Source organism: Cibotium barometz, chromosome 33 (assembly GCF_041138505.1).
Source record: "Cibotium barometz isolate CiBa-2024 chromosome 33, ASM4113850v1, whole genome shotgun sequence".
Classification (NCBI taxonomy): domain Eukaryota; kingdom Viridiplantae; phylum Streptophyta; class Polypodiopsida; order Cyatheales; family Cibotiaceae; genus Cibotium; species Cibotium barometz.
This window is the reverse complement of record NC_141078.1, coordinates 45611027-45631340: the sequence shown is the minus strand read 5'-3', so window position 1 is coordinate 45631340 and position 20314 is coordinate 45611027. Positions and strand designations below refer to the sequence as shown.

General features: G+C 47.0%; 1 protein-coding gene across 5 annotated transcripts in view; it reads right to left on the bottom strand.

Annotated features, from left to right (window-relative positions):
• The window catches only part of LOC147619643 (alpha,alpha-trehalose-phosphate synthase [UDP-forming] 1-like), a 192538-nt gene that overhangs the window by 128231 nt on the left and 43993 nt on the right, over window positions 1–20314 (bottom strand). For all 5 annotated transcript variants that reach the window (XM_086773322.1, XM_086773321.1, XM_086773320.1 and 2 more), the window contains exons 3-4: window positions 14765–15153; window positions 11602–11722 (exon numbers count right to left, since the gene is read on the bottom strand). In XM_086773322.1, the coding sequence (XP_086629448.1) occupies window positions 11602–11722; window positions 14765–15153 (510 nt within the window). The remainder of the gene's footprint in view (window positions 1–11601; window positions 11723–14764; window positions 15154–20314) is intronic.

Below are 20314 nucleotides of genomic sequence, written 5' to 3'. Positions count from 1 at the left end.
TTTTGTAACATTTTTTCATACTTAATAGAAGTCTCCTTTCTGGAAAAAAAAAAGGGCCCTTGCCCAAACCTCCACCAAATTATTTTTTTGTAAAGGGGGGGGAGGGGGGCTCTCTATACTACTGATGACATATTACATTCAATGACCTTGGAGTTCAACATCGTAGGCAGATAGGGACAGCTAAATGAAAAGAACCCATCAAGGACTGACGGCACACATATCCTTTCAGCTATTTGGAGGATGATTGAGGGTGATTCCAAGGCAGCGACGGTAGCAAAATTTCCTTTTCTTTGTCATCAGAGATAGCATTCACTTTTTATATTGCTATAAAAGCCATTTGGATTTTTCAGCTTTTTACTTGGCCTCACCAAAGTATCCGTAGGTGCTGTCTTTTTTTTAAAAAAAACTCTTGATTCTTGCGTGTTTTGTTTCATTTAATAGAAGCTTCTTTTCAGAAAAAAAGAGACAATGTGATTCTGGCCAAGCAATGAGGTGGTTAAACAAATGGTCAAGTTAGAAGTCCTAAATTATGCAAAGGTCTCTTTATCTTGTTGACCTTAACAAAAATTCAAGTGATCAAATATGATGACTTGAATAATACATAAATAAACGATCTTGTGGGAATCCCATCTTGCCTCAGTGCAGACAAGTAGGTAGATGTTCAGAGAGACATGATCACTTTTAAAAAAGAAAGCAGGTTGAGCTGCCAATTGCAAATGGAACTGTTGAGGTTTCTAAGCTACTGATTTAGGGTTTACAGCTGCTGAATTAGGGTTTGCAGGTGCTGAATTAGGGTTTGAGAGAACGGGTTTTCTTTGCTTTTGTACATGGATTTGGATGACCCGGCTGCTGCTGTTGGTGGCATGGCTGCCAATAGCCTTAACATGGATCTCTTTGAGAAGATGATCGAGAAGGATGTGGGTTATGCTTCAGATGCCTCGGAGTAACAAAAACGTCAAAGGCTTGATGTTGATGCAAGCTACACTCCGATGAATGTTGGAGAGAATGCAGAGGAAAGTTCTCAGGTACCTTCTCCAGAGTTTGCACGTTTGCTGCAGATCACTGGTGAGCTTATGCAAGAATATGTGAAGGCAAATAGCGTGCAAATGGCTGCAGTAGATAATGGTGGTGTGGCTGATGTATGCATGGAGACTCCTTTGTTGCTACAACAGCTAGCAGATTTTCATGATCGTGCTGCTATCTTCTTCTTTACTGGGCGTATTCCGTTGTTGCCTCGTCTTAGAGCATGGTTGGGCCGCTTGGTGTTGCCTAAGGCACTTGAGGAGATTTATGATGGTCCGAGAGGCTCAGTCTTGGGGCACGTGCCACTCTTTTTGGATGGGCAGTTGGTTCATGTGGTTCCGTGGAAGCCTATGGCAGAGTACCAAGATATGTTGCGCCAGGCTTGCCCAGTTTGGGTTGAAGTGAAACAATTCCCACCAATGTTTTGGCGTGTTTTACCAGGTCTCATGCGAGGTATCGGTGATGTCTTGGTGGTGCCTCGAATGACATCTAGAAACCGAAATCGTCTATGCATGTTGTGGGATACTGGGAGACCTAGGCCGACACATTTGCGTGTCAATATGGCTGGGCTGCAACCTTTAATGTATGAATTGAGGTGGGATACATTTGCTGGCCACTGTTTCAAATGTGGTGAGATGGGCCACTTTGTCTCCAAATGTCCTAAGAAAGAACAAGTTGTTGCTACCAAGGATATCGTTGATGGGCAGTTGCCCGTGGAAGATGAGCATGATGCTCCTTTACATGATGCCCAGCACATGGATGTACATGTGGATGTTCAGAATGAGGTTGAGCAGCCATGGGTGGAAGTACGTGGTAAAAAGACACGATTTGTTGCCCTGCGGGGGGGTTTCTCAGATGCTGTTTGGCGGGGGCCTTTGCGTACTCATCAGGGGCCCTTACATACATATGCTCGTCGCCCTTTGGGTTCAGGTGCCCAGCCAACAGACCAGCATTGAGAAGCCGGGAGGCCAACTCTCTCAGGGTACAGGGGCTCTTGGGGTGGATAGAGTAGAACGCTATCCTATTAGAAGTCGCCTAACAAAAGAAGCACAACAACAATTGCCTCTTGTGTTTAGTTCAAAGGGTGAGGTCATCTCGCCATGGGATGGTCATTACCCTTCGGCACGTGCTCGGGAACTCCAAGGGCAGTCTGAGATCACAAATACCATGTCTAAAAATGCAATGCTTCAAAAGGTTCGTGATTTGGCAGATTGTCCTGGGCCTAGTACACGGCCTTGTTGATTCCTTTTCTGGGAAGGCTTATCAAAATTGTACAATGGAATGTAAAGGGTATTTCTTCGCGCCAAAAGCAGTTCAGGCTTTGGCGTACAACTTTTTGTCATGGTTGGGATGTTTTGTGTGCAGTTGAACATAAGCAGCATAAGTTGGATGGCAAAGCCTATGTATATAAGGGGTTTCATGTTTTCTACAGCGGACATCCTGCTTCGCAATCAGGTGTTATGTTTGCTGTTCGTTCGCAGTTTCAGCCTTCTCTTGTGATTCAAGATGTTCATGGAAGATTTCTAGTGATACAGATTGTTTGGGATGATACGCCTTTATGGTTGTTAGGGGTGTATGCTCCAAATAATGCTCGTGCACGCCGTTTGCTGTGGAATGACTTGTGTGCTCTTTCAATCTCTCATCCTGGCTTTGTGATGGGAGACTTTAATATGTGTGTCTCCTGGGAGCAAGCCACGTCGCCTCATTCTGTAATGGATGGCCCGGAGAGAATGGCGTGGGAAGCTTTTGCAGCAAGGTCACTAAAACAAGACATGTGGTCTTGGTTGCATCCAGATGAAAGGGGTTACACTTATGCCTCACAACAGTTTCGGGGCACTTATGCTAGATTGGATAGGATGTATATTTTACATCAAGATCTCTTTTTGCCAGAGGTTCTTACTATGATGGTTGATCAGCAACATGTTTTGTCGGATCATTGGCCGCTTGTGTTTGAAATGGTCTATCATCCTGTGGATGCATATAAAGGCTTGTTGGGACGCTTGCCTTTGCGCTTAAATCACACTTTTTTGGAGCATGAAGTTTTTGATGTTTATATGCGTCAGTTGATACGACATTTCTCCACAAGGGTGTCCATGGCTGATTATCATGCTTGGCCAGTGTTCCTTACCGACACTCGGAAATTAGCGCGGCATTATGGTCTTGCTAATGTCTCTATACAAAAACAGCATGTGGCTTTTCTTGAGTCGCTTTTAAAGGGCTTGCAGGCGTTCATGTTTACTGACTCTATGGATGCTGAAGTTGTGGATGTCATAGAATGGCTAAAAAAGGAGCTATCTAGGGTGCAAGAAGCACAATATGTTCGCTTTACACTACTTACACGTCTTGATGCTTTGCGGGATGCTAACTGTCAATCTCATCGCTTCTATGATAAGTTGCATAAAAAACATATGCGTGAGAATATTGTTAGGCTGATGGATGCCCAAGGCAACCTTGTTACTCAACCTTCTGAGGTTATTCAGCATTGCATCAGGTTTTATGAAGATTTGCTTGCCCCTCGAGAGGATGTCTCGCCGGCTGTCCTGGCTGCAAGGGAGTCATTGTTTGCTGAAGTACGATATCAAGTTGGCTCATTTTGTCTTGGATCCCGGGGGTGTGGATACATCCGGGATTCGGCATTTGGTCGTGCGCATAGTTGCAGATTTGGCACGCGACCCAGGATATGTGAGTATTCACGAGGTCACTATGTCAGAGCAGGAGGCAGTCGCCATGGGTCACAGCCACTGGCGCCTGATCCGGGATTCTTGCAGTACACCGGGTGGGCAGACTCGCAGCCGTTCGGATGGGGACTACTCTCCATCCAAGCCGCTTGCGAAGGCCCGCCGTACGGCTGAGACAGCATCCACCTCAGCAGGACATCCATGAGGATCATCTCATGGAATGTACAGGGCCTTGGCGGAGCACACTTTATACGCTATCGAGGCTGCTTGAGGCAGGAGCTACAGAGATGCCTGGTTGGTGGCAGCATTGACATTCTGATGATGCAGGAGCACCACTTGGGTGAGAGCAGGATCCGGAGATATGGTTCGGTGATGCCTGGTAGATGGGACACTTTCTGGTCTGCAGGGTTTGGTCCTTTGGGTGGACAGGGAGGAGTATGCATGGTTATTGCAGATGCATGGCGGCAGGCCATTGTGGATCGAGGGATCATTGTGCCTGGTAGAGCACAGTATGTCATTCTGAGGATGCATGATGAGCTATTGGGTGTGCTCAACATCTATGCGCCCAATCATGCTAGTGCCAGAGCAGAGTTCTGGACTCAGGTTACAGATGCATTGCCAGAGGCCGCACATTGGTGTGTTGGGGGAGACTTCAACATGCTTGAGGACCCGGCAGATAGGGTGGGAGGCAGTCATGTTACAGTGCACGGCACGGAGCTTGCAGCTTGGGACCGGTTTTGTATGACACTGAGGATCACTGATGCATGGCAGCATGGGGCTTTCTCCCGGTCTCAGGACAGTCTTCGTTTCTCTCGGTCGGATCGCCGGCAGGGAGGGACTAATCTATCTCGGATTGATCGCTTTTATGTGGGCGATTGGTTGGGGGAGCGAGGGGGCTCCGTCGGCATTCTTGCTGGCACCTCATTTTCAGATCATGCGCCAGTTATACTGACTTTGGAGGAGGGGACACGGGAGCCCAGCTTGCAGTTGAGGATCCCAGAGAGGGTACTTGCAGACCCCAGTCTCGCTGAGGACATTGAGAGGATCTGGCATGATAGTCAGTGCTCTGACCAGGATGCAGCGGGCCAGTGTGCCCAGGGACTCATTGATCTTAGCTCTTTTCTACACGCTGCAGCTTTGACACGACTGGGAGAGATTCGCGAGCGGGAGCAACGGCTGAGACGCAGCCTTGCTTCGCTACAGCGCCTTCAGGAGCAGCAGCCTGCATGTGAGTGGGTGGCGTCCCAGCTGAGCCAGGCACGCCAGGAGGTTAGAGAGGCAGAGGAGCAGAGACATGAGTTTTACTATCGTCGTCAGGCCTCTCAGTGGACGCAGCTTGGTGATAGAGTGACTGGGGAGTTTTTTGAGATCACTGGACCCCGTCATGCGCGAGCAGGGGTTCGCCAGCTTGGTAGACCGGATGGATCGATAGCTACTGAGCTCGGGGAGATCACAGCCATTGCCACTGCTTTTTATCGTGACTTGCTTTCAGCGGAGCCAGCCACTGAGGATCGAGATGTATGCAGACAGACAGTGTGGGCCCATGTGCAGAGGAGGGTCACAGACCATATGCGCACAGTTCTAGGTGCGCCTCTGTCAGAGATTGAGCTTGCCGAGGCCTTGAGGGTCCTGCCGCGACATAGTTGCCCAGGGGAGGACGGACTGACGCCGGCCTTTTTTATGCGCTATTGGGACCTTTTGGGGCCAGGCCTCCGCAGGGGCTTTCAGCATGTTTTGGACACTGGGGTGATGCCGCAGAGCTTTTCAGAGGGCTTGATCTATCTTATCCCCAAGGGGGAGGGAGTATCGGATGACATTCGGCATTGGAGGCCTATTACGATCCTCAATACTGTATACAAGGTCTTGGCAAAGGCCTTGAGTTTGAGGATCCAGCCCTTCCTGGGGGAGTTGATTCATGCTACTCAGACAGGATTTGTCAAGGAGCGCAGTATCCTTGACAACATCTTTACTTTCTGGGAGGCGACGGCCCGAGCTAGGTTTCTTGGCGAGGACTTGGTCGTGATGCTTCTCGATTTTGAGAAGGCATACGATAGAGTTGATTGGGGATTCTTAGAGGGCACTATGCTACGCCTGGGCTTTGAGCCAGGATGGATCAGAGGGGTGGCAGCTTTGTATTCCACAGCTCGCAGCCAGGTGCTGATTGCAGGAGGTCGGGGGCCGAGTTTTGAGCTGACCAGATCAGTCCGTCAGGGGTGTCCTCTCGCCCCTTTCCTTTTTCTCTTCTTTGCGGAGGCTATGAGTATGTATTTGACGGCAGAGGAGGTTGGTTTGAGAGGACTTCAGCTCCCAGTCCGGGGGGAGGATTTGCTTGATGCTGAGTTTGCAGACGACACGGGCTTATTTTTGCATGGCCAAGAGGCCAATCTTATTCGGGCAGAGCAGTCGCTCCAGGTTTTTAGTGCAGCTTCGGGAGCATTGATCAATTGGCGCAAGACAGTGGCCTTTTGGATCAGTAGTGCTCCCACTCCGGCATGGAGTCCGGACCCCGGTTTTAGATGGATTCCTCCCGGCACAGCAGTGCGGTATTTGGGATGCCAGATTGGCCTCGATTTGTCACCTGAGCAGCAGATTGCCCCGCTTCTTCTGAGCATTCGGAAGAAGCTATTGTATTGGAGTACAGCTCGACTATCCTTGGCTGGGAGGGTGGTGGTGGCAAATCAGGTGCTGTTAGCGACTATGTGGTACATTACGTCTTGCTAGATTTTCTCGAGCTCTTGCATCAGCCAGGTACAGAGGCTGATCAGGAACTTTCTGTGGTCTGGGCGGGACGGTCAGCCAGCTCGGGCAAAGGTTGCATGGGCAGTTATTACACTTCCGCTGGCTCAGGGCGGTTTGGGCATTATAGATCCAGTCGATCAGAGTAGAGCCTTATTGGGGAAGCTTATTGTTCGGGGGTTGCTTCCAGGCGCTGAGCCTTGGAAAGAGCTCCTCTTGCAGCGACTGCAGGCCCGGGCGCCTCCTGCAGGGGGTACTTGGGCACCAGAGATTCGCTGGATATTCATAGAGATGAGGAGGACAGGCCTCAGTAGAGGATGGGAGGACAGATTTGCTTTGAGTATCCTGAGAGCTTGGGAGCTGCTGAGACCGGGGCTCTCTCAGCGGCCTCCGTCTTGTGTTGAGGAGCGGGCCAGGCAGCCGCTCATCTGGAGCCCAGCGGTTCGTACAGAGCAGGGTCATATGCTGGGTTCTCGGCCTCGTCTAGCCTGGGGACCTTTAGCGGCAGGCCCAGCTCGTAGTTTTGGAGACTGGCAGGCTTTCTGCAGTCTACCAGAGGAGACCCAGGTGGAGAGGCTGAGTCACTTCAGAGGGGGGTTGATTATGAGGGATGATATTCAGGAGGCACTTACAGAGGAGTGGTTCACACCTCTCGAGCCAGTGGCCCCACGGTGGATGGGTGCCTTCACACAGTTGGAGATCCTGATTGCTGTCAGAGCTAGCACTGAGGATGGCAGATGCCTCTATTATGAGATTCAGGATGAGGGCCGACTCCAGAGAGTGGAGGTGGAGTCGCCTTTGGTTGCAGAGTGCACCTTTCAGAGGATTCGGGTAGTGGCTGCCGCTTCTCGGAAGTGGCATATTGACCCCGACCCTGCTGACGTGCTCCCGGATTGGCGTATATGGGCATATGCAGCGCGCCCCTTGGCCCGGCTACAGTGGGACCCCGGAGAGTACGAGTGGCATGATCCTTATGCATCCCTTGAGGCCACAGAGATCACATTTTTCCAGTATACTGTTCGGCTGGGACGGCATATTTTGACGGCGAGGAGGACGGTTTCTCCAGCGGCAGCGGGGCATTGGCGATTGCAGGGACTATCACAGGAGTTCCTGGAGGATTTCTGGGCTCGGCTCTGGGCTAGTCGACAGGCCCGCAGGATCTCGGCTTTTCAGTGGCTGGTCGCCCACAGGGGCTCAGCAGTTGGCACTTGGCTTGTTTACAGCGGTCTTCCGGCGGCCTGCGTCCGATGCGGCCACCCTATGGAGACACAGAGACATTGCCTTTGGGACTGCCCTCAGGCACAGCAGATTTGGCTGCGGATGCTGCGTATTCTAGCCCCCCTCTCTCCAGAGGGTATGTTTACGTGGGGTGCCGCTGCTTGGTCGACTTCGTCAGGGCCTGCTATGGGCTATGAGATGGAGCAGGGCAGTCAGGCCATCAGATTTATTAGGGGCCAGCCTCGCCTGGTTCCGGCACCGGATTTCTCGTCCGCCAGCTGGACACAGGAGAGGGATTTACGATGGGAGCTCCTCAGCAGCCTCACCATCTGGTTCACCTGGAGGGCCCGGTGCTTCACGGCCTTTGAGGGGAGATTAGAGCCACCAGCAGAGACTGTTCGGGGGATTTGGCAGGAGTTGATCCACACCCTGCGAGGACAGTACGACCGCATCCGGGGAGACTCGGATGAGGCGATTTTACGGCGCCAGGCCTTTCATACCACTTGGCGCTGCGGCCCGTTCTACACCCTACACACGGGATCCCCCCGTTGGCACTACAGGCCACCTGTTTGGCTCTTTCCCCCCCCCATTGTATGATTTAGCCGCTCAGTCCTTTAGACTGATGCTTGTATTTTGCAGCACCTAGGGAGAGTCTCCCGGGCTGCCATGATGTATTCACTGCTCTTCTCTCTGTTAGGAGCAGGAGAGATCTCTTTTGTAGCCCTACGGGCGTTTTTTACATAACTAATGAAAGGATCTTTTCTCGGAAAAAAAAAAAAAGTTGACCCTGATGTGGCGGTTCAGCTTGATGCTCCTCTTACTCAAGGGGAAGTGGAAGCTGTTCTCTCCAAACTTCCCATGGGAAAGAGACCTGGTTGGGATGGTTTGACAAATGAGTTTTTCCGAAAATATGCTGATCAGCTTGCAAAGCCTTTGACGCTTATTTGTCAAAGGGTTTGGGATGAGGGATATATGCCTGCCAATTGGAAGTTGGGCATACTTCGTTTGTTGCCCAAAGTCCCTTCGCCTACTTCTTTGGCTCAATGGCGCCCGATCTCACTTATGGGTATTATGTATAAAATCTTTACAGAGATTTTTGCCAATCGCTTGCAGAAGGTGCTTCCTACTCTTATTCATCCATATCAATATGGATTTGTGCATGGCAAGAATATTTTGCATAATATTCTTAATGTTCAAATTGGAGTGGATTATGCCAAGGCAAAGAAGCAAGAGATTGTGATGGTGCAGCTGGATCTTGAAAAAGCTTTTGATCATGTCAGCTGGTCTTTCCTTTCTCAGTTAATGACAGCCATGGGCTTTGGTCCCAAAATGGCTAATTTGGTGCATTTACTTGGCTCTGGCTCTATCACGCGGATTATGCTCAATGGAGGACTTTCGGATGGTAATTCTCTCACCCGTTCTCTCCGGCAAGGCTGTCCTCTTAGCCCTCTTTTCTTTGCCATTGCCACTCATCCTATGTTATCTCGCCTAGATGCTATGGCATCGCATGGTGAAGTGATTGGTTTGCATCTCCCTCATGGCAAGCAATTGGTTGCTCAAGCCCTTGCGGATGACACTTTTATGTTTCTCAGGGCCGAAAAAGACAATATAGATCGAGCAATGGAAGCTTGGAATAATTTTGCATTGGCTTCTGGGCTGAAAATAAATTCAACAAAATCAGCCCTCACTGTATGCACGGAATTTGATCTTGAGACATTAGGGTGGCAAGGCCGTGTGGTGCATACAGGAGACATTGTTCGTCATCTTGGGTATCCGGTGGGTGTGGATGTGGACCCCCAAGCGCTTCTTGCTTGGATTTCTGCTCGGATCTCGGCGAATAAATTTGTGTATTGGAAAGCTCAAGGGTGGCCTATGCACATGAGGGTTAAGGTAGCTCGAGTTATTATGCTTAGCATGATTTCCTATTTTTTGCCTTTGCTACCTTGGACGCATAAATCTCTTCTCCATTTGGTTGCTCCCATTCGGTTTATGCGATGGAAGAGGCAAGGAAATATTATGGGTCAAACATGGATAGCTTGGAATCATATTACGACGCCCAAAAGAATGGGTGGGGCTGCTTTACTGGATGTCCGCTTGCATATGGTGGCGTGTAGGTGGGCGCTTTTTCAGGATATGTGTTTGTAGGAGCAGCCTTGGGTATTCATGGCTCGTGACTTGATTGAGTTGGAGGGATTGTCACATGGACGGACACGTGTGCAGGCTTCATGGTGGGACATTGTGAATGCGCCTCATCCTGTCCGTTTTCGCTCATCTCACATTTTATCGCATATTCTCCTTTCTTGACATGAAGTTCTACTATTGGCTTGGTGGGATCCTGGTCATGAAAAACTACTTTTGAACTCTTTGCAGTTCGAAACATTTGTGGAGTCGCGTGTCATTGTTTGGCCAGACAAAGATGCTTCACGCATACGACTCAACCGCATGGTCAGGTTAGGCTTGGTTAGAATCCGAGATGCTGTGATACCTGGTCGTGACAGGCCATATTCGTTTCGTCGTATTCGGCAGCACTTTAGGGTTCCTCGGACATTTCAGCCACTATGGGTTGACATCATGCATGCAGTTGAGCCTCTTACTCCATTGCCTCGGCCATCTGCAGATCAGCCTTGGCTTGATTGGGCACTATGTAAATCTGGTGACTTGATATCACTTTCAGCTAACCAGGTCTATCATAAGCTCGTATCAGAGAAAGATTGGGTTTCAGCCAAGGCCAATAAGGTGTGGGGATTGCACAAGTCTAAATCATGGTGGCAGAAAACTCTTATGCGTGGTTGGCAGTCTAAACTCCCTTACCAAGGTAAGGTTTTCATTTGGAGGAAGCTGGTGGGAGGGTTACCTACACGGGATCAGCTCAGCCGTCGTAAAATTACATTGGCCTCTTGCTTCTTCTGCACGACATGCACTGAAACAGTTATGCATCTGTTCATGAGTTGTCCAGTGGCCCGTCAGATTTGGTCTTTTGTCTCTCGTGTTTGGGAGGCAGTAGAGAGGTCTACTATTTCGGCTCATCAGTGGATATTTGGGATTTGTCCTCAAGTCATTACTTCGGACAGTCACCTTGTGATATTCCATTTCCTTAGATGGATAGGACTTTGGCATATTTGGACTACACGGAATGGGTTCATCTTTGATTCCTTGTCTAGAATCGTATCCGCGGTTTGCTGCTTTGGCAGTTTTCTTCTCTTCTCTCAGCTCAGCTACTGGATGTAGATGTTATTTCGTTATGGTCTACGGCGGCTCGGCTGGCTAATCTTTGATGCTTTTATCTGGGATGCTTATTTGGCTAGGAGACTTTCTTATTAGTGTACAGGTTTGCATGGTCATGATCCTTTAGAGGATCTTTTGTGGGGGTTTTTTTTTGGGGGGGGGGGCATAGGTTCTGTGTGAGCCATGTGGCTGATGTACATTTTTACATATAATATAAAACACCATTTCACGAAAAAAAAAAAAAAAAAAAAAAAAAGAAGACATGATCACTTTTGTCGTAAAAACTGAATCACTCACCCACACACAATTTGTTGCTTTTTCAAAAAGATGTTTTGTAACAGAGAAAGATGTAATAATCATGACAAAGACAAATCCATACCATGTTCGCGCATTACATATACCCTGACAATCAAATTTGAGATTTCTAGAAATAAATAGGAAAACATAAATAATTACAGAATTGTTGAATCCTTTATGGGCAACAAGGGTGGAAAAATTCACCCATGAAAATAAAAGAAGAAACTAACAAATTCAACCTAGATAGAAAACAAACATGAAATTTGTGTGTAAAAATGGCATCAACAAAACACTCCATCTTGTCACAAACTAAAGTACAGACATATTTCCATGTTACAGATTCACCACAAACTGCCTTCTCACAACTAACATGGGCATGAAACTGTCAAGAATTGTCACATCCAAATAAATGTTCATCAGATACCGCGGCAACTCGGGTAAGCTTGCCCAGAGGATGATCCTCTACTCCTGACGGTGTGCCCTCTAGGCCTAGTATGCGCGTGCAGGCACTCACAAAATGTCTAGCATAGTCATACGTATGAAATCTGCAGAACACAAAAAAAATGAGATACTTAGATGAGTTTTATAAAGTCAATTTTAAAATCCTACCTAGATGAGGTTTATGAAGCCAATTTTAAAATCCAACTACGTTAACAGAAACTTGCTAACCTTTTTTTTTCCAAGAAAAGATCCTTGCATTAGTTACGAAAAATGCACCCGAATCAGCTAAGTACATGACCAGTCTCAATCATGGAAGACAAGAAAAAACAACACAAGACAGAGGCCTATGTCATAGTAGCAGGGGAACGCCATTTTCCCCCCTGGGAGACGGTGGAACGCATTCCCCCATGGCCAGGTTGCCCAAAACAAGCGGAACGTTGGAGGGGAACGTAGTGCAGTCAGAACAGCCAGAGGAACGCAAGGAACGATGGGGGAACGCCAATATGGAACCCCGGGCTGCCGTTCCCCCCACGTGGAACGACAATGACGTTTGATCAATTTAAAAAAAGGGAAAATCCTACCTGTTGTCGCCCATCGTACCTACTGTTGCCCGCCGCCCACGTACTGCTGTCGCCTCATGCCTCATGTACCAGCTCGCCTCATGCCTCATATACCAGCGTACCTGGTCCAGCATGTCGCCTCAGGCCTGCCCATGACACATGTACCAGGGCCCAAGGACCAGCGTACCTGCTGTGCTTGACTGTTGACAGTTCGTGTCACGACTCTTCAAACTTTCCAAGGCAAGGCAACAAGCGTGGGCACTTTTCCCTCTCTCTTCTCTCTCTCTCTTTCTCAGTTTGAAACTTTTACACATGTCAACAGTCACAGTCTACAACTTTTACACAATTTGCAACAAATACTAAAATTTAAAACTCCTATTGTTCTCTCTCGAGTCTCTTCCCCTTGTACAGTAGACCAAAAAGAACTCATTTCTCTCTCGAGTCTCTCCCCCTTGTACAGTAGACCAAAAAGGACTCATTTCTCTCACGCTCTCTCTCTCATGGATAGCTTTGAAAGGCTGATCAATTTGTTGCCCGAATTTGCTTCCTCGGGCTCAAAGCCATCGGCTTCGAATGCTACTGGTGGGACGAGGTTGAAAGCCTAGAATGCTATTCATCTAAGGGAAGTGCAACACGATGGAAATGTAAGCAATGTAACAAAGACAAGCCAGGAGGAGCAAACCGTGTGAGAGCACATCTATGCTAATTTGCGCTTGCTTGGTGATATGGCTTCTCCCAAACCAAAGAAGTTTATATTGCTTGATGAGGAGTCCTCGGATGATGAGAAGACACATGGACTCGCAGATCCTAGTCAAGATGGTATTGAAGCTTTGGATGCTGCAGATGTTGGTCTTGATGATATGGCTTTTTTAGATGACATAGATAATAGTCTCCTTGAAGGCATCACTCGCAGTAGCCATGCATGATATCTCCTTACTATTTGCATGTCACCTTGAGGCTTGGACTCTCGACTTGGGTTGTTTCTTCTATCTAGGTCGTGGGCCACATTTTGTGTCTTTTGTCACTTATGTCATGTATGATGTGAGCTATCTATTCACAAATTGTGTGGTGCACTAGACTTTAGTGTCTTTGATTTGGTTATAAACTTTTGCAAATTCTATGTCTTTTTGTTTTAAGGTTACGTAATACGAGTTTTAAAATGAGCAATGTATGTTAAGATTTACTGTCATTTTACTAGGAATTATCTAGGTCATTCCCCTTTTCCGTTCCCCCTCATTCCCATTCCCCCTTTGGCCTGTTCCCATTCCCCTAATGGGGCTTTCATTCCATTCCTGAGCATGAAGATGAGTTTCAGCAGGAGGATGAGGCTATTTCTATAGCATAGAAGAGCCTTGAGGAGTCAGAACTCTAGAGTCTAGACTCTAGAGAGTAGCTTCCTTTATATTTTGGCATTTGATTTTGCACTTTTTTGTAATGACTTGGTCTTGAGGCTTGACTCATTGATGATTGAGTGATGGCTTTAGATTATTTTGTGATTATGGCAAGTTCTAAATGGTTTGATTTCTCATGCGACTTTAAAGTTTTAAACTGTGAAGTTTCAAATCATAAATGTAGAGTGTACACTATAGACTCTAGATTTTACTTCTTTGGCACATGTCTTACATTATACATGTGGCCTCTCAAGTTAGTGACTTTCCCCATCCCCCCTCCTAGAATAACCTAGGATGACGTGGCATTTCCGTTTCCTCGTTTCTCGTAACTATGCACTATGCTAATGACACGTGGCACACTTATCCTACTTTCTCATAGGAGGGTGTCTACCAGTGCGTGTTGCCAGCATCCCACGGGCTTGGGGTGTACTCACACTGTAGGGTTGCCCTAGTCCATCTCTCTCGGCGGATCTCATGTGTGCTCAGTTTTGGACGGGGCCCTCTGATGAGGTCCAAAGAAGTTGGTAATGGAATACTGTGCAGTATCTCGCCTCCCCCAAGCAGTCTATCTCTGTGATGTCCCAGCTGTACTAAGTATAGTCCCAGGCATCTGTGATTTCTGTAATGCATCACCTATGAAAAAGGCCCAAACCCCTCCCTCAAGAGGAGACAAAGCATCACCAAATGTCGTAATGGCAATCCTCAAGGCACGGACATATGTCCCTGGAGATAGCTAGGCCCCTTGATGAAACCTCCCTACTGACCCTTAGACAATGCTCTCTGGAGAATTGTTGCGTCAGGGAAAGCTCAGTCAGAGGTATCCCATACCAAATTTCTCTAACTTCTCAAAAAGACTTAGGACAAGGTAAATCTTGTGTGCAATGGGGTGATGGGTTTAGCACCTAGTAGCTTCAGTGAGGCATCATTAGATGGGGTGCATAAGCTTGTCTAGCCCTTGTTGAAGGAAAATGCACACCAAGATTGTCTAGTCCTTGTTGAAGAAGAGTGCCCACCAAGATGTGTGTGCCATAGCCCCTTTTGAGTTTTCAGGAAAGGATCCTGCATGTGCAATCATCTTTTGCTTGCAAAAAGTTAAGCTATCAAGGAGATACCTTGAGGGAAAAAAAGGAAGAACAAGTCTGTCAGATAAAATATATCAATTATGTAGCATCAAAATAATGGCATAATAACTTACCCGATCAAGTCAGCTGAAAGCACAGCCTTCAGCAACTCTGAACGTGAAGGTAAAGTTCGGTATATTTCTGATGATGGAAATGGTGTGTGAAGGAACCAGCCTACTTTCATGTTATTGTTGAGATCCTTTAAGCATTTTGGAAGAAACATCAGGTGGTAATCATGGCACCAGATAACATCCCCTTCTTTATAAATTCTATGTACAACCTCTGCAAACATGCTGTTGGCCTTCTTGTAAGCCACAAACTGGTCTTCCAAACCTCGAGTGGCAGAAAGCCTGTCTTCTTGTGGCAGACCAAGGTAATGAAAAAGTGGCCAAAGGACATTATTGCAATATCCATTGTAATATTGATGCACTGTTTCCTCATCAAGAAACACTGGTACACACCGCTGATAAAGACAAACAATGATATCAGAAACACAACGTACTTCAGGGGTGCAAAAAGAATTCTTTGTATTTATGTTATAAGGAGCAATTCTCACTTGGCCTAAAAATTACAAGCATAAGAGTCTAGAGCCAGAGTTGCCAGACGTTTTTTTGGCCACTAGCATAGTATTGCTGCTTTACGACACACACATATTGTACATAAATTTTCCATTGTATGTGTGTAAAAACCATAAAAACTGGCATCACATGCTATAGAGCTAGAGAGTCTCCAATCTAGATACTGGAAATATAAGAGTCTAAAGTCACCCAAGACTATCTAGCAATGGCATAGTCTTGAGCCTTGTCTAGCATATCTTGTACAAAAAGCATCTCAATATTCATAATATCATAAAAATCATCCTTGCTTTGGCTTCTACATGAATGCACCATGCACGACTCTTTCTAGAATAGAAGCCTCTGACATCAGCACATCTGTGAACATTAAAGTGTCAAAAAAACCAAAGAAGCATGTGTTTCCCCTAAAAGCATTTGGTCTTACCTGTGATAGGAATAAGTATACAAGTTACGAAAAGAAATTGCATGCCCAACTCATTTCAATAGGGATATTTTGTTTTTAGATTTCATGCTGTTAGCAGCAAGCCCTCCCGAAAAACCCATTCAAGACTTCCATACTTTCTCCAAAACTAACTTCCACAAGTTTCTGGAGGATATCAATAGCCATCAGCATTGAAATTCCAACATTCTTGACTCCCAAGTCCATCATACAATGTGTCTGGTCTATTGGTTGGAACCTTTGTTACTCCTTCGAACTTTTTGCTGTTTACTGTTAAGTTTTTATTTATAAGCCGGAGCCTTTGTTTGTTCAAGAATGCATTGGTTCTCTCTATTCTCATATCACCTTTTCAAAGAGATATTGACAGGAGATTCACTGAACAAACTAAGAAGGATGTAGCTCCTTTTTCTATCCATGACATTGTAAGCAGACTGCAGTTCACTATCAACGTGTAGGCCATGCTTGTAAGGGGGGTCCAGTTGCTTATGTTGAGATGTAACTAGAGTCAACAAAGCTATAGTACTTGAGATACATATCATCATACACCCTGCACTGTAGAAGGGTGGCAGGCTATTGTGATCCAAAAAACTTATATTTTTAGTGCCATGCTCATATGGAAATTGACTCCACAGTAGACCACCGCTTTTAAGATGTTTTGTGACAAACCCTCGTCCACCAAAAACAAAATGATGGACAACACTCAACGCGTTTTGATACACATTAGATCTTGTAGATTAAGGTTTTGGGTATTTAAAGGATAGCACAAAGAGCCCAATGGATGCTTATGCAGCCAAACAGGGAGATATGGATTGCACATATGTTTGGCTGACACACATTGGAAAGCTTACCCTCTAGATCCCAAAAAGCTGATATTTTCAAATGCCTTTTTGATTCCATTGCTTTGCCAGAGTGGACATAGCCTCAGTATGCGAGCACCTAACAAGAGCTCACCAGTGCTTTGCAAAATCTTTAAGACATCTGCTTAGCTGTATGTTTATTTTGTTGTGGTGTTATCGTGGCTTGGATGGTGGTTTTGTTTTTCCTTTTCAATGAAACCTTTAATGACAACTGCAAAGAAAAACCAAAAAGTGGGCAAGAGATCTACTGGGCTAATTTCAACAGTTCTCAAACCTTGAATCTCTCGCCCTCACACCTTGAATCTCATAGTACATTTACCCATATATATCCCTTGGAGTTCCTTGTTTTTTTTCCCCGACTGGCCTTAGGCCCAAGATCCTACCGTAGGTATCGTTTTTCACCGCCCGCAAGTGCTTTTTTATCTGCCTGTAGGCGATGCTGCCGAGGAAGCACCTTGTGGGGTTTTGAACCCAGGAAACCTCCTAGTCCTAGACAAACACCTTTACCAACACTTGAATGATCACCTCATTGGCCTGGGTTCCCTATTTTATATGTATTGTGCACACTTAATCTCTCTAAACACCTTTCTTTTCACGTCCAGCAGGTATAGCTAGCAAGGTTGGAACCCGTCCTCATTTGTCGAACGCCTTCACAGCTACCCTGCACACCGGTGACCACAATGGGACACAGTCCTGACCATATAGATATCATCAATTTATGTAAAAGTAAACCCCAAGTATTGTAAAATCTGGATGAGCCCCTCCTTTGTCAACATAACAAAGTGGTCTCTATATAAATTCATTTTCGATGGGAGTGTATCAGGTTGAATCCATAGCTGCAACATGCTAAGGTCCCTCCTTTGTCAACATAATAAAGTGGTCGCTATTCTCGATGGGAGTGTATCCGCTTGAATCCATAGCTGAAACATGCTAAGTTGCCAACATGAGTTATCTTTGATACCTTTGTTCCACTGCTTGGTAGATATTACTGCCTCTATCCCCATGCACTACTCCACAAGAAGTGCACTGCAGGTCTTGGTAAATATTACTGCCTCCATCCCCATGCATTTCACTTGCCAAAGAGTGGCCTAAGCATACTAACATAAGTAGCACCCTAAGCATCCAATTCCACAAAGAAGATAAGGCAACCCATAGTTTTGTTATTGTCGTCTGTACTTGTCCAACTTAAGAAGGAGAAGATGTCACGCGCACCATCTATCCTAGGCTGCTGCATGAACATTCTCCTTCATCTAGGACCATCTAGGACAGAGGATACCTTTTCTTCTGGGCCAAGAGCATGTTACCACACGGGATAGGTGCCATCTAGGCTAGTACGTTTTAGTCTTGTCATCCTCATGGCACAAGTCTTTTGTCATCCTCTGAAATAATGTTGTACGGGCCTACTGGACACTTATTAGACCTATGGTCTAGAGTCTGGGATAGCCAAGTCCAATGTCAAGTCTTTGTGCAAGTCCCAAGCAAATGTGCCATGCCACATTTAGATCCGGCTAGGAGGATACTCAGGTACATAAAGTCCACTGTACATTATGGACTCTTCTTAAGGCTCGGATACACGTGCAGGTACATGAGTACACATGCAGATTGGGCTGGTAGTGTCTCAGACACGAGATCTACCAACGACTTATTCTCGGTCTCACAAACTAAAAGTAGGTTGGTATGGAGCTTTGCATGTGTTATAGCTTATTCTCAGCCTCACAAGAACTCTACCATTCTAGCAAATGTGGAATAAGCAACAACCATCGTGGAGCACTTACCTTGCTTCCAGCTCAGGATTCTTAACCTCTAAGCACTACCAATGGTTGCTAGTTGTACAGACTGTACGGATCCGTACAGTCACACGGAAAGATCGTGACGTGGCACTGCAGTTGCTGGAGGCGCTCTGAAATCAGCGGGTAGCGATGAAAAACTCCATGATTTGGTTCATAGATGATGATGAAGAAGATAATCTCCATGCTTGAACGAAGATGGCAACGCGATGAAGAGCATCTTCTTCAACTTGATGCTCAAGAGAGGCTCATGCTTCCTTTATACTTGGGGAAGCCTTCCTTTTTGCCAAAAAGCCTTCATGCTTTGCTTTTCTCTTTTTTTTTAGCTTTTATTAATAAAATATTACTCAACCTTTGGTGCTTTGCTTTTCTGGCTTTAAGGCCTTGCTTTTTGAGAAAGCGGCTTTTAGCTTTCTGGTCCACCTCAATCTCCTCTTTCCAATGGTGCCCTTGGGAGGAAGCTCGACTTGGCCTCTAGAGCTTTGGTGGTTAACCAAGTTTTACTAGCCACGACTTGGTTTATCGCTTCGTGCTCGATTTTTCATAAGGGCTGCATTGACCAGCTTCGTCGCCTTATTCGGAACTTTCTTTGGTCAGGGCTTGATGGAAATGCACACACCAGGGCCAGAGTTGCTTGGGAAACCATTATCAGGCCTAAGCAAGAAGGGGGATTGAACATCATTGACCCTGAGATGCAATGTAACGCTTTGCTTTGTAAGCTTGTTGTTAGGGGAATTCTTCCAGGCACTGAGCCGTGGAAGGACTTTCTCATGCAGCAACAGATCATGAAGTGTGTCCCTGTTCACGGAGGTGAAACTGAACTCTCAGCTCACGCTTTATTTTTTCGGATGCCGTTCACCGCTCCCCTACATCCCCCTGGCTAGGTCCCTCCTACGGGCCTGGGACTGCCTGAGGAGTTTTTTGGTACACATCCCCCCGCGTTCAGTGGAGGAAGCTAACCAACAGCCCATTCTGTGGAATGATTTGATCTTAGATGTGCATGGTAGGCCTCTGGGGGCAGCTATGCATATTCTTTGGGCTGGCTGGGAGACCCTATGCCCCACAGTGCTGGCTTGGAAGAGGCTTCAAAGCCTCACTGAGGTGCAAAGATTGGATTTCACGCAGCATTTGAGAGGCTCTAGTCGGAGGATTGCACAGATTGATGCAGCCATTCCCAACCACTAGATTACTGGATCTTTCTTGGAAGGCCGTCATCATTCTTGGTTTGGGGCTTTTTCTAGGATAGGTGTTCCTCTTCAGGTTATGGGTCTCCCCTTGCCTAGGGAGGATGATCTACCGGTCTTTTTTTCTGTACAGGATGCATGGCAGCTGGAGAGATGTGACATGCAGGACCTTATTGAGGGCCCGCAAATTCGTCCAGCCAGAGTTGTTGGCAGGTTGGGGAAGCACGTCTTTGTTGACCCCCCCCCCCCCCCCCCCCCCCCCCCCGCGCCCCCCCCCCCAAGGCATGATCACAGACAGTGTTAGCCTTTGGTTGTATGGTGGCTGCCCTATCAACATAGTCACAAGGGACGGGGGACGGGGGACGGGGGACAGGGGACGGGGACGGGACGGGGGACGGCCATATGTAGGGAACGGGACGGGGGTAGGAACGGCACTTAAAAATTACTTTGTCAGTACCACCCACTCTGCACAGAGGATTCACACACAGATCTGTGTCCCACAAAAGCAACACACTGTGCTTCCCTCTAATCAACCAAGACAATTAGACAGGGCAGCCTTGAGCATACATCTGGCTGTTCCATGAACATGGTTTCAAACTCAGTTCAAATACACATCCACTGTCCAATCTCTGTTTCCACCCTTCACTCTGCCATACCCCTCCTCTCACAAGGGGCCAGATGACACAACTCTGCAACACAGACATAAGCCAGTGGAAAGAGAGAAAGATTGATATGTTCAGTGCTTACCAATTTTTATGCGTGGTTCTGCACCAGAGGGACTG